Source organism: Mirounga angustirostris, unplaced genomic scaffold (genome assembly GCF_029215605.1).
Source record: "Mirounga angustirostris isolate CCGP_5_RB_7025 unplaced genomic scaffold, mMirAng1.0.hap1 SCAF_5, whole genome shotgun sequence".
Classification (NCBI taxonomy): Eukaryota; Metazoa; Chordata; class Mammalia; order Carnivora; family Phocidae; genus Mirounga; species Mirounga angustirostris.
In genome coordinates this window covers 69,648,960-69,662,951 of record NW_026991713.1, presented here as the reverse complement: position 1 = coordinate 69,662,951, position 13,992 = coordinate 69,648,960, and the positions used below count along the sequence as shown (strand labels likewise).

The 13,992-nt window shown below is 43.4% G+C and overlaps 2 protein-coding genes across 7 annotated transcripts in view; one reads left to right on the top strand and one right to left on the bottom strand.

The window, feature by feature from the left end:
- The window catches only part of PPHLN1 (periphilin 1), a 163,813-nt gene extending 158,629 nt beyond the window's left edge, over positions 1-5,184 (top strand). Inside the window, exon 13 of the transcript XR_010411551.1 lies at positions 3,749-5,184. The gene's annotated coding sequence lies outside the window, so the exon portion shown is untranslated. The remainder of the gene's footprint in view (positions 1-3,748) is intronic.
- PRICKLE1 (prickle planar cell polarity protein 1) overlaps positions 1-13,992 on the bottom strand; it is a 108,648-nt gene that overhangs the window by 5,788 nt on the left and 88,868 nt on the right. For 4 of the 6 annotated variants that reach the window (XM_045873602.3, XM_045873600.3, XM_064591372.1 and 1 more), the window contains 5 exons: positions 5,534-5,719; positions 3,542-3,655; positions 2,762-2,899; positions 1,963-2,166; positions 138-324 (listed from right to left, as the gene is read on the bottom strand). In XM_045873602.3, the coding sequence (XP_045729558.1) occupies positions 138-324; positions 1,963-2,166; positions 2,762-2,899; positions 3,542-3,655; positions 5,534-5,665 (775 nt within the window). In that variant the 5' untranslated portion in view covers positions 5,666-5,719. The remainder of the gene's footprint in view (positions 1-137; positions 325-1,962; positions 2,167-2,761; positions 2,900-3,541; positions 3,656-5,533; positions 5,720-13,992) is intronic. The other 2 variants (XM_045873605.3, XM_045873606.3) reach the window with 1 other exon arrangement.

The window sequence follows — 13,992 nt, the reverse complement described above, 5'->3', positions numbered from 1 at the left end:
AAGCACAACACAGAAAAACATTTAAGATCTGTACATTTCACTGTATGTTAAGTTACAGGGAAAAAAAAAAAAGACTAGCCGTTCGTAGACAGACTGTTGGGCATGTGACAGAGCAGACAGGCTGGCCATAGACTCACCGATATGCTCCCCACAGGCTTCACAGTACTCCGCGTACAGAGACTCAAAACAGCCGCAGCAGAACGGGCGGCCATCCTTCATGATGTACCTCTGTCCTCCCAGGGCCGTCTCACACTCAAGGCAGCAGAAATGCTTCATGTGCCAGTGGCGACCCTCGGCCTCTGTGCACTCATCAGCAAAAATGATCTTTAAAAAGAAACAGGATGAAAGAAGATCTTAGCTAGCTATTCTAAAAGCCAAGTAACTGCAGGTTTTCTGGGCAACTGACAGACCATGGCTCTTCAAAAAGCCACTTAGCTAACCTTGTTTCTTACAGCCTCAAGCTTAAATCTAACTCGATTTAGATACAAAGCAAGAGCAGAAATTGAAAATGTTGAAAAAGAGAAACTTAGTGCCTGCTTAAACTTTAAAAAAACAAACACACACAGATTTCTACACTGGAGAGAATTCATTTGGTCGTATTTTTGCTCCCCAACCACACTTCGTTGGCATAATCTGGCAAAGAATACATTAACATTGAAATAATTTAGTAGTCTGTGTTTTAAGAGAAAACTCATTTAAAAAGTCTGCAGAATCACCAGTTACAGCTATCCAGATGCTGCACTGTGTGAACAGCACTTGTAGATAATGCTTCATTTGACCCGGTGGACATCTCCAGATTAAAGACTATTTTTTATAATTTTGGCTTCAAAAAAAATTTAAGATTTGAGAGAGAGAGAGAGAACACAAGCATGGGGGGGGGAGACAGAGGGAGAGGGAGAGAGTTTTTATTTTATTTATTTATTATGTCAGAAAGAGGGAGAGCACAAGCAGGGGGAGTGGCAGGCTCCCCGCTGAGCAAGGAGCCCCATGTGGGACTCAATCCCAGGACCCTGGGATCATGACCCAAGCCGAAGGCAGACACTTAACGACTGAGCCACACAAGCGTCCCGAGAGAGCCTTAAGCAGGCTCCACAGGGAGCCCGATGCAGGGATCGATCTCATGACCCTGACCATCATGACCTGAGCTGAAACCAAGAGTCAGATGCTTAACTGAGCCACCCAGGAGCCCCTCAAAAAATTTTCAAATAGCACATTACTGAAAAAAAAAAAAAACTTAAAAAAATAAATGTATACAGGTAAACACTGAAAGCTTACTGTCACTGATTAAAGGAGACTGAGGGGATATAAAGAATAAATGCAATGAGGTACCCTGGATTGGATCTTGGACTAGAAAAGAGACAGTAGCAGAAAAACTGGAAATCTAAATAAAGTCTGTAATTTAGTTAATAGTATTAGACCAATGTTAATTTCTTAGTTTTGATGCATGCACCATCGCTATGTAAGATGTTAACAGAGGGGAAGCTGAAGGGAGGGTCTACAGAACTTGGTCATCTCTCCAACTCTTCCTAAATCTAAAATTACTTTAAAATAAAAGGCTTAAAAAAAAATTCCTTTCACACCACCACCCCTTCCCCACATGCCCCAAGGGTAACCACTGTTAACTCAGTGTATGTCTTTCCATACTATTTCTGTTTGTACACAGATATGTATAGAACCTTGACTTATTCTCCCTTTATGTAACAAAAAGATTATCTACCACATACTCGACTTGCAACTTGTTTTTTCCCTTCTCAAAATCCATCAAGGACATCCTACTTATCAATGCACAAAGACACCAGCTGCCTTCTCTTTATTAGCTACATATTATTCCGCTATATGAATATATAGGGTTATCTTAAACAGAAAAAGCAGTAGATACTTTATTTTGCTTAGATGTGAACAGTGGAATATTGGCTGACTAGAAGCTTATTTTTCCCAGTGTTAAGGGATAAATTTTTTTACCTCATCACATGCTGAACACCGTGGTTTGAGCAGTTCAGCGTGGTGCCTGCCACAGTGAATTTTTCCATCCTGGTAAAAATAGATGAGGTCGACCAGCAGCTCGTTACAGGTGAAGCAGACAAAACAGGAAGGGTGCCAACACACTCCAGGGCCCGCGCGGGAGGCAAACACTGCAATTTCACCTCCATTTATCTTCAATCCACACTAAAAACAAAAGGATTTGAAATTGGGATGATCCTGCTTTGACGACTGGATTCTCAGCCTTTCCCACTTTATACCAAATCCCATTTTGTCAAGAAAGCTTTTATTTTTGCCCCCTCCTGTTAGTGATTAAATAGCTCTTTAATGCTGGAATATTTCTGATTCTTAACCGGAATGAACATGCCTCAGATACACTGCCACGCTGCTAGACTGTTTCGAAGAATGGTTTCACCCAACTCCCCTGAAGAGTCCTTTTCCTGAGCCAGCCTCCTATTGGATACATTTCCTGCTCTGAGCCAGTACAGATCGGAATGTCTTCGTTCTGTTTCTGCAGTTTTGAACACTAGGTGTACCCCTGCACCTCCCTCCACGCCAAGATCCTAGAAAAGGCAGCATTGCACCCGACGTTTACCTAAGGGCAGCCGGACGCCCCCCGTCATATAGACACATAAACGTGAATACCCCCTTACTAAAAAGCTAGGCTGCCTTTTATTTGGGGGAGGTTTTTGGGGCCCATGCCTGTGCTAGCCTGTCACCTACCCCCAAGCTCACTCCGTCCCCATCACTACCACGAGCTACTCAGCCCGGGAAGGGCTACCTGCTCGCACACGGCATGCATCACTGCTCGGGACAAAAGCTTGATTGCTCCTCTTCCAAGGGCTTCTTTCTTCCGCTGGGCACTGAACACCTGCAGTTCTTTCTTCTCCTCTTCACTCAGAGACTGGCAGTACCGCACCTTCAGAGACAGGCAAACAGACGCACCACACTGGAGCGCACCGTCTCCCTCACCACTTCTTCATTTCCAGAGTTCGAGTTTCAGGAAAGAGCAAGTTGAACTGCCCTGTCCCGGGAATCCCCAATTTACAAATGGCACTATACACCTTTCAAATGACACCCAACCTTGCAGCCTCTCTAGCAAAAGGGAAATGCAATTTGAAAGAACTCTTTTTAAAAAAATAGGGCATGTTTAAACTTTTTTGAGAGACGCTAAAAAAAAAGAAAGACATTAACCTTCCTACAGAAGGTTGAAACTTGTTACTTGGCACACTCACTCTACATTCTACAGGCACCTGACTGCAGGCCTGAACTATCAGAAAGCAAGGACTCTGGGTGAAGGCGCAGGGAAATCTCAAGAGTTGGTAGGCTCCTGATAAGTGGTGGGTGGCGGCAAACACTATAAAAACCAACTTGTTGTTAAGTTTATTGCACGGACCCCCTTTGCTCTCTTAAAGAATGGAAAGCTGTAGCCTCAAGCCAAATTTTAACTGAAGAAAGGCCAAAGAGCCCTAGCCAATGAAGAAGTCAGGTTTACAAGAGGCATCTCAATGTTTAGGGTGTATTTTCTTTTTTTTAATTAGCCTTCTTCCTGTTATTTTACCTCATTATCATGTGGTGGCAACTGGTACAAAAGCTGTTTAATTCGATGTTTCTCTCCAGGGCTGTTAACATAAGGAACCTTTTCCTCTGGTAAGCAAGCGAAATAGAGCTGGATCTGAATATGAGATGGAAAGGAGGACATCAGCATACAGGAAGTGAACGTCTTCACTTATATTCCATCTTTCTAAAAAGTTACCTTTCCCTTTAGGTACAGGGCTTGGCCTCCTGCGGCTGATGAGAAGACCCGCTGAGCCAAGGCAGCAGAACTGCAAGCCTTCGGACAGCGAGCAGCTGGCTGCTAAACTGCTCTTCGGGAATGTAATTTGTAGCAACAATTAGGAGCATCATAAATTATGTACCATAAAAGGTGCACCTTTAGTGCTACTCTTCCTCAGCCGCTCTCCCTAGGGTCAGCCAAGGAGGAGTGCCAGAGGGCGCCGCCGATGACCACACAAGCTGTGGGACGGCACCCCGAACCCCGCCACTCCGCAAACACGCTGCCTCTGTCCGCTGGAGGTCACACGTTACAAACACAAGAGCTGGTTTGTTAAGCTCTGTCAACGCTCCCTTATCGGGGTCTCTCAAGCATCAGCTTTCTTTGCTTCCGTGGGTGTTATTTTCTAAGTACCTGGAGTCCATTTCCCCAATGAAACTGGAGGGAGCCACACGGAGCCGTACTTGGTCACTCTAAGAGGACTTGATTTTTGTTTGGGGTTTCTTCTGTTGTATTGAAAGGACAGCCCTTGGTGAGTCCTGCTGACTACGCTGCAGCGCCGAGAGAGAACGAAAGCGACTCCCCGGGAGAGGAGATGGGGGAATCAGGGCCCTGCCTGCTTCAGTAGCGGAGTTTCACCCAAAACCTGAAAGAAGGGGTTTTCTCCTAGAGGGCAACTTGTCAAAATACTGCTTTCCTAACCTGGGTTCCAGGCTGCGGCCCTCTCTCCCCGTTGTATCGGCCACAGAAGCCCTTCCAGCTCGAAGTGCTTACTTACTGAGGAACAGCCACGTGTGCGCGGGGCAGGCCGTGTGTGACTGGGGAGCCCCTGTTCTCCGAAGAGCTCCCCACCATCACTCAGAAGCAACGGCATACCCGACTGGCACCTGTTACTTCGAACTATGGCTTCACCCTGACATGAATGTCTGTCACCAGCAATGTTTAGTAAGCTCATTATAAGGATATTGGGAAAATAAAAATATGCATATACTTAAAATAACAATAGAGACAAAGCACAAAATCAGCTTCCTCCTCCCCCCCAGTCCGCACTGTGGGGACAGGTTCTTTTATGTGTAAGGTTATCAAAGGTCAAATGACTAAGCAGTAACACTTCAGATGGTTTCTTACAGCTCTGTATTTCTTCTTCTCCAAAGCAAAAGCGTTGCTGAGAACTGGCATGGAAACATTCCTCTTTCCTTTTATTACCTTTTTGTTGTTACTGTTTTTTCAAAGGTTAAATTCCTCTCACTCTCCAAAGAGACTTGTCAGATATCCACATAACAAATGCATGAACAGTGCTCTGGATGTCATTCATGAGAGCAAAAATAGCATCACTGTAGGACTTCTGGATCCAGGAGTACAAAAGGACTGAAAACTTTCATGGAGAAATTAAGGATGACCTTAAAAGGCAAAAATTTACACTATCCAAAGAGTAAGGACCGAGGAAGGTAGCATGTCAGTGTGGTGGAAATGGTCTATAAATTTTTATTTATTTATTTATTTTTAGCAATTCTTTTTTTTTTTTAAAGATTTACTTATTTGACAGAGACACAGTGAGAGAGGGAACACAAGCAGGGGGAGTGGGAGAGGGAGAAGCAGGCTTCCCGCTGAGCAGGGAGCCTGATGCGGGGCTCGATCCCAGGACCCCGGGATCATGACCTGAGCCGAAGGCAGACCCTTAACAATTGAGCCACCCAGGAGCCCCTATTTTTAGCAATTCTTAAGAAATCTTAAATCCCCTGGAAAAACAGCACACACACAGGGCGATGAGGTTCCCACCTGCTCGGGTCTGAGGCCTGGGGGCACCCAGGCATACTCTTCCAACGCGCAGCCTGAGTCATCATCTGACGTGGAGCTCCTCTGGCACCCAAAGGCGAGTTTGCTCATTTTGGGCTCCATCTCCAAAGGCATAGTAAGAAAGTGAAAAGGCCGGTTTCTCAGTCACAGGACATCAAACAATGGCTGCTGTGGACAATATAGGGAAAAAAAACACAAAGAAATTAAAACCCCAAGGCACTATTCTTACGCTCCAAGAACTTTTATTGAATGTTGTTTACACACAGCTGGGCCTAGAGATAGTAACCAAATTACTGGTGTCACCACCCCCAACCAACCCCCAGGCCCGCTGACACTTAACTCTAGGGCCCCACAATTTGGAAACAGCCCCCTTCACGACTCAGCATTTCAGAAAATGCTCCCCAAACTAGCTTGGTCCAGTTGCCTTTAAAGAGTGCCTCTAATGCACCATTCATTAGAAAGGTTCTCAAGAAAACGGCTCCGTTGACTTCCTAACTTCCCCACAGATGAAATCCTCGTGAAGTCCCAGGAGTCGAAGAGAGAAGTGTGAGGGCCTGCACCTCCTCCTGCCTCGCCCGCTCCAGAAACCCCACCCCGCTGGCCGGGTTTCTAGTCTGTTCTCCCAAGAGGCGCCGCTGTGTGTGCCGACTGGGGCCACGGGGCCAAACCGCTTGGGTTTCGGGGTTCTAATCAAGTTCTAGGAGACAGCAAACTGCGTTTACTCACTGAGTGGAAAGAGCAGTTAAATCCTTATATAGCACATTCAATCCAAAGCCTTCACCATCAATGGGCTACAGTCGGCCAGACAGTTCATTAAGGAGTTCCTTCAACAGAAAGCAACTGAATCCGAGCACGAGGTGAAAGCAGAACCCAGCTAGGTGACTATTAGTGTGGAACTGCATTACTAGCGGGCATTCACTGAAAAGTTACACAGTACCCACTATGTGTGTGACATGCTAGCAGCCAGCTACTGGGCAAAGTACATCCAGTTCTGGATGAACAGTCTTCCTCGGACGGAAGGACTGTAAAAGGGGTCAACGCAACGTGGAGTCCCTGCCCTAGAGCCCAGGAACTTTGTTATCGGCACTGAAGTTCCTTGTTAAGTGTCTTCGGATTCTTACATCCTCCCTCAGTTCAAGGTACTAAGAAAAAAAAGATACAAGACTTTCAGAATCAGCTTTCAGAATGCAGCTTTTTATACCTGCCCCTTTCCCTTCACGGAAAAAAAAGAAAGGAAAATATACATGATTAGCCTGACCCCAATTTAAAGAAAACAAGTCTCTGGGAAGTTAAGTGACTTGCCCAAGGTCACACAGCTAAAAGCCAGAGTGCAGTCACGCGACACGATGGACTCATCAGACTTCCAAAAGTTGTTCTGCCTTAAAAAATTCTCTCGCTTGCTGAAACAAGTAGGAAAGGCAGTGAAACCTAAACACTCTTCAGCCTGAGACTGTCCTTTTTCAGCCACAATGTCAAACACAACTCTAAATACTGGAAGTATTTAGAAGTATCAGGAAGTGTTACCTATCACAACCTGATTAAAACGTATGGTTCTCCTTTTATAAATCAAAAGACATAAGAAATTAAAATTGTAACAGTCAACAAATGGAAGGCCAAATGCCCAATGCCTACAATCTTTACTGGAAGAAGGAGTGATGCCACACGGTAGGTAGATATGATTCCAACTAATAAATTTAACTTTCCTTCACCCTAAACAAAAAGTAAAGATGACCTCATTTCCTCCACTATCATTGGGAGGTTATGACCTTTTAAACAAGTCGTCATCTCACACAGGTGCAATTCATTCCCATCCTGACTTAAGAAAGGCTCTCTAAACAGGCACATTCCTTAGTAAAAAAGGATGTGTTAATGAAAGTCAGAAAATTTCTTGGATCTAGTCTTTCCCTTTTGTTTTGGAAAAAGCAACTCCCACGTGTCAAAGGAAGAGAACTAGAGTTTAAGAATTTAATTAGTAACTCAAAAACCCCACCACTGGGGGTTGGGGGGGGGGCGGGGAGACAGGCCTCAATGCAATTTTAACCTGAATCATGAAATATGTGTATTTGGCCCTTGCCAAACCTGGCTGAGGAAGGAGACACGATGGTACCTGCTCTGCAGAAACTTACAAAGAATACAGATATTAAATAGAACCTAAAAATGAAATGTCCTATATTATAAAACAAGAGAAAACACCACAAATTAAGACAAACCATGGATTTTCCAAACTAGCACAAAGATGCAGACTACCAAAGATCTTAATCACTTTTACAGCTGTAATCCTTGATTAGCCTTTTGCAAAAAAAAAAAAATGTACAATTACTATCCTAATCAAGGTAAATCATCATGAGCACTAAATGACACAATCCCCCCCTTCTCCCCATCATCTAGAGGTGCTGGCCACACCTCGAGCCTACCACTCCCACGTATTCATTCCAGCCTTTCCACACTCTACACAGAGGACTGTGTCCACCAACAACGTGAAGGGTCCAACTGGAGGAACGTGAGGGACAGAGTCCTTGTTTGCCTTGTTTTATCTGTTGGCACTCTGACAGCTACCTTATTCCTCTGTGCCCAGCCTGGCATGATTCGTGTTATGACATTTAATCCCCATATCAAGCGGCCCACAGAGGGTGTATCTCGATTCACAGAGGGGGAAACTGAGCCTCAGAACGACCTGCCACAGGACAACTGTCCAAAGGTCAGTAAGTTAACAAGCAGTGGCCTTAGAACTGGGCCTATCTGTGATCTGAAACCCCGCACCCCTCACTGCCTCCTAGAGGTGAAACCCGACTGGGCCAGTTCTCCTTTCTCTGGCCGACCAGTCATGCTCCTGAGCCACAGCCATGACAAAGGACGGACCGCAGGGGGACCAGCCGCTTTGCCCAAGCAGACGCTTCGAGGAGAGCACCCAGGCAAAAAGGATTATAAAAATTCAATGGCCTCATGAGCTGTTGATTCAGAATCTGTTCTCTGGAGAAGGCCTCTTTTTGCTTTCTATCAGGAGATAATAACTTAAAATGACAAAACATTCCATTCATAAGCAAGGTCTCAGAGATGACAAAAAAATAAACATTAAAAAAAATAAAAGTGACATAGCATGACCTCCACTTGCCAGCTTGTAGGAAGAGACCCTACATGACCACTAGCTACTTTCTCTTTACTTGGTAACACACACATTTGAATATGGATTTTTCTTTTCTTTTCCAAAAATTCCCTGTGTCAGTAGACCCTTAGATTCTTAAGTATATCTTTGTCTCATACTGGGTCATAGGAAAGCAGCTGACTGCTGAGCATGGTTCCTGCACTTCTAAAATGTTAAAGTAATAAAAATGGTAAATCTGATTTCACCTCTCTCTCTTACTGTAGGCATTTACATCACTGTATGGTATCTGCTTTGACAACACAAAGAAAGAGGGGAGCCTGGACATTCCTTATGCTTTGGGTCATGATGTAGCGGCTTCCTGATGACATGTTCTCATCTGCCAAAATACCACCTTTTAGACCAAACACGAAACCACGCGTGAAATGAATCGAACAGAAAAATTTCATTAATTTCATTTCCAGGTGTTGTCGCTTTAGGTTGGTCATGTGAAATAGGTACACAAATCAGATCTACAAATGAACTGAATTATAATGGGAATAGAGGTATTCACAGCTGGGATCAGGAGAGAAAATTTCTCAAAATTTGTTTTTTGCAGAACCACACTTAGATGCACAAGAGCGGCCCTGTCCTATGCCCTGTCCTTTATTAATTTTGTATTTTACTTATTTTTGTAAATTTTTATTTTGATGTAATTTCAAACATCAGAAAAGATGGAAGAGTGAGGAACTCCTATGTAGCCTTTACCCAGACTCATCGTCTACATTTTGCTTCATTCGTTTTATCCTCCTCCTCCTCCTCATTATCACAAACACTACACACACTTTCCTGGGGACCATTTGGGAATGTGTATTTTTTACGTTCTCTTACCTAACTACAGCTAAATTAAACATGATATATTTTTTAAATGTTTATTAAAAAAAAAAACTATGGGGGGCGCCTGGGTGGCTCAGCTGTTAAGCGTCTGCCTTCAGTTCAGGTCATGATCCCAGGGTCCTGGGATCGAGTCCCACATCGGGCTCCCTGCTCCACGGGAAGCCTGCTTCTCCCTCTCCCACTCCCCCTGCTTGTGTTCCCTCTCTCGCTGTGTCTCTCTCTCTCTGTCAAATAACTAAAATCTTTAAAAAAAAAAAAAAACTATGGGCAAGGCGCCATGTTAGATGCTTGAGATAAACAGAATAAAAAGCCAAAATAGCTTAGTATTCTGTGATTATTGTGAGGCAGGTTTATTGTACTGGTCTTGAAATGCTGTAATTAACCGAATGAACTTAATCATATGTGAATGACAATTATGCATTAACCAGTTCTGTGCTAGGTTTGCCCCTGTCGGGGAAATGAATCACTAGAGGCCCCACCTCTCCAATATCTTTTTATAATTCTGGATGTAAAGAAGTTTCATCATGCAGGGAAAAAAGTAAAACAGTTTTCAGGAATGGGTTTGTTCAGGTTTCAAACAGTCTGACCCTTAAGGAAATGTGTAAAGGAACCTTTAAGAGCTACCAGCTCTGTCAAAGATGCCATCCAGGTGAGCACAGCAAGCAGGTATCTGAATCCAATTAGAGCAGGTTAGGAGGTATTCGCAGATACTATTTTGAAGAGAAGACTAAAAGCCAATTAGAAGAATCAAGGAGAAAAAAAAAAAAGAAGAAGAATCAAGGAGAGAAATGAATGACAAACAGAAGAAAAGAGCATGGACATAAGGGAGGGGAGAAAAAAGCCTGAGGTTGGGCAGAGAGAAATGAGATATTTTTTTCTTAGAAAGACAAGGATTATCATGGGGGTGCCCATGCAAGCCATGCAACAGACGGTGGAAGAGTTTCATTTCCCTCCTTTATCCCTTTTCTCTCTTCCTTCAAAATCGTTAAATAGCTGCTTCTCACCATGTAAAAAGACTCAAAGACAAACAGCTCGCAGGTGTAGGACTTCTCAATCATCATATAATTGTCAAGAGAACATCTGACCCAAGGGATAGATCAATACTTAGGAAACAGGATCTGGGGCTTCAGCACTCAGTAAACTCAGCCCTGGAGTCTTCATACCTCTCACAAGTCACTGAACATCGTGGGGCCTTATTCTTTACGGCAGCTATTTTTCTTCCAAAGATGGTCTAAGTATGGGAAAGTTTTGAAGAAGAAAGGAACTGCATGAATATTAAGGAATTACAGTTACTATCAACATGTGTCAATTGGCATCGTTATTCCCACTGTTAATTAGTGGAAAGATTTCCTTGAAGCTGACCAGCAACATCCAGAGCAAGAACAACTTGTTAATAATAAAACTGAAGGTTGACGTGTAAATTTCATCATCTTTTTGAGTTCAGGAGGTTCTCTAACCTTTTGAAGGGCAAACAATTTTGACAAACTATTAGCCTCCATTCCCAGCTCCCTTAGAATCAGCTTCTAACCAAGACCTACGTAAAATCTCCAATACCAGTTCATACGCATGCGTGCAGGCACACACCCACACGGAGACCACGGCGGGTATTTCCAGGTGTCTTAGGCAGGGCAACAATTGTGATAAACCAACACACGACTGGCTGCAAGTTGGCCCTTGTTCCCCAAATCAGAGTATGGCCTCATTCATCCAACACCATGATGTAAAGAGGGGTTCCTCATGAAATTTACTTTCCAGATTCATTTACCCCATCCATTCATTCATCCCTGTATTTAAAGGCCATGACTGAATGATTGAAGGAAATACCAAAAAGAGGCAACTGGTTTTATTCAATTAAAGGCTAGAACTTAAAAAAAAAAAATGTATCCACCAGGACAAGAGTATTTCCAAATTCCACTATACAATTCCTTGCTTTCTTGAGTGGCGGTTAAGTGTGTATATACCTTATGTGATTTAGCCTTTGGCTGGTCATTTGTTTTCATTCTCGGAAGAAAATGAACAGTAGAAAGAACACGGCCTTCAGGAATCTAACCCAGCCATCCAGCTGGGTGTGACCTGGGAACGTAATTCCTCAACTAGAAAGTAAGTTTAGGGCTCTCTCAGTGGAGAGCTGATGTCTGAAATCACAGGGCCCCAGCCTCATGGCTTTAAGATGGTTGACAAACTTTTTATAGGTTTTTCCCTCCCTGCTGTCACCACAGATTTTTGAATTCCTGCTGCTTTAGTCTCTTACTAAGTAGCCTTTCCTCTTTGCCCACCACCAGCAACCTCCAAGTCTTTTTTTTTTAATTTGTTGCTTTCTATGTTCTGTAAATTAGGCAACTACAATTTGAAAAAAATTCGTCTAAAAGTATATAGAATCATTGTGCTACGAACAAGGGCTTACACAGTCCTTCTGTGAGCACAGTAATCACTGGTTAAATAAGGTAACATACAATATATGAAGGTGTTATGCAAAGTAAAAGCAGCTTTATTATTTTGCTATGCTATTTTGGTCATTTGAGAATCATTTATTTTCTGTTGTGCTATATGCTGCATCCAGGACAGCTAAGGATTACTATTTTGATTGACCTTGACATACACATAAATGAGCGTTTACCATTTTTCCCTAAAAAGCTTAGTAAGCACAGTATGTGAAGGTCCAGAGACAGAGTCAAGAGTTTCACTGGAAGACAGAAGCAACAATAGAAGCAATGGTAGCACCGAATGACATTGTCAAGAATTAGACAAATCAGGGCGCCTGGGCGGCTCGGTTGGTTAAGCGACTGCCTTCAGCTCAGGTCATGATCCTGGAGTCCCTGGATCGAGTCCCGCATCGGGCTCCCTGCTCGGCAGGGAGTCTGCTTCTCCCTCTGACCCCCCCCCCCCTCATGGGCCTGCTCTCTCTCATTCTCTCTCAAATAAATAAATAAAATCTTAAAAAAAAAAAATTAGACAAATCAGGCAGGAGACTTTGTGCTTAACCCTAAAGGCGACAGGAAGAGAAGGGCATGTGAGCAGAGTGCCACCGAGAGTCTTAAAGAAAATTAACACAACAGGGAACGGTCAGGAAAGAGAACAGGAAACCGGGAGGGGCCTTTTAGGCCACCACTACTAAGAGAGCCTAAACATGGTGGCTTGGGGAGATAAAGTAAAAGGAACCAACAGGAAAGGGGGAAACTGGGTCAAAGACAGTCTTGAGTCTTAGGTGACTGAAAGACGATGTACTAAAATGGAAATACTACATAGGCAAGTCAGAGAGGAATGAGGATTTCAGGGGGTTGAGGAGACAGAGTTCAATCAGATACATACTGAGGTTCTAACTGTACATCAGTTCTGGTCTGGTTCGTATTATTAATCATTTTCTTGGACCAAGTCACCAAGTCAAATCAAAATCATGCAAATGGAAAACAGAGTAATTTTCAGTGCCTGCCATTTAACATGAAGTCCAAGGTCATACCCCTAATTACAAATGCTTTTCCCAATCAAATTCCACCCTAGTTCATGCGAAGATTACCATGGCATTGCAGCATCCCCATGAAAAGGTACTTCTTGTGTGAACCTGCCCATGGAAGTTAGAAATCCTTTGATCACCAAAACCCAGAAGAGATACCGATTTGTGAAGTCAGTTGGGCTAACATTCCCTAGGTGTCCCCTGCTGCTAAGTGTCATCCTGTGGGCCACAAACTGCTTAACAACTTCTTTGTTAAACTGCTTGTTAACAAGGCCTTAGCACACAGAAGATGCAGATCACACATACCCATTCAAGAGCTACTCAGTCGGGCTAAATATGCAGGTGAATAAAATTTAACTACAGACTAACTTGGCAATACAAGAACCTGAAACACTTCCTTCCATTCTTTACAACACACAAAATATATAACCCTATGGATACTGGTATTTTTTGTTTATGGAGATTTCTTTAAAAGCCAGAGGCCTGTAATTGCCATAGGTATCAAAACTATGATAACCAAGGTTTGAATTTCATAGTAGAGACCCTAAACTGTTGTCTCTTTAAAGTTTTCACGCACACACTCAAAGAGCACTCAACGCTTACTGCCTGCTACAGACAAAAGTTCAGAGCCCAATTCAGTTTTAGTTATATTGAAAGGAACTGCAGAGATAACTGTAAAATAAAAAAAAATAATGACGGTACCCAAAGACGTTGCTTAATGAAACATTCCTGTGCTAAGAGTACTTCATACCAGCAATTAGTGGCATTAGGCCATGTGCCCCTTGTCATTTTCTGTATTTTCCAGGTAAACCTCCAACCAATTTGTACATTTTCCAACAGCTGAGTGGCCTGTCATGTACCACCCAATTGCCAAGTAGCTATCCATTTTTCCAAGAGGAAATGTGCAACTCTGCGGGGTTTCAAAGCATTCTAATTTCATGCACAAATACATTCCACGACAGTAAGACAGACTGCTTAACAAAAGGAGGAAACATGATGACAAAGCATGGTCCT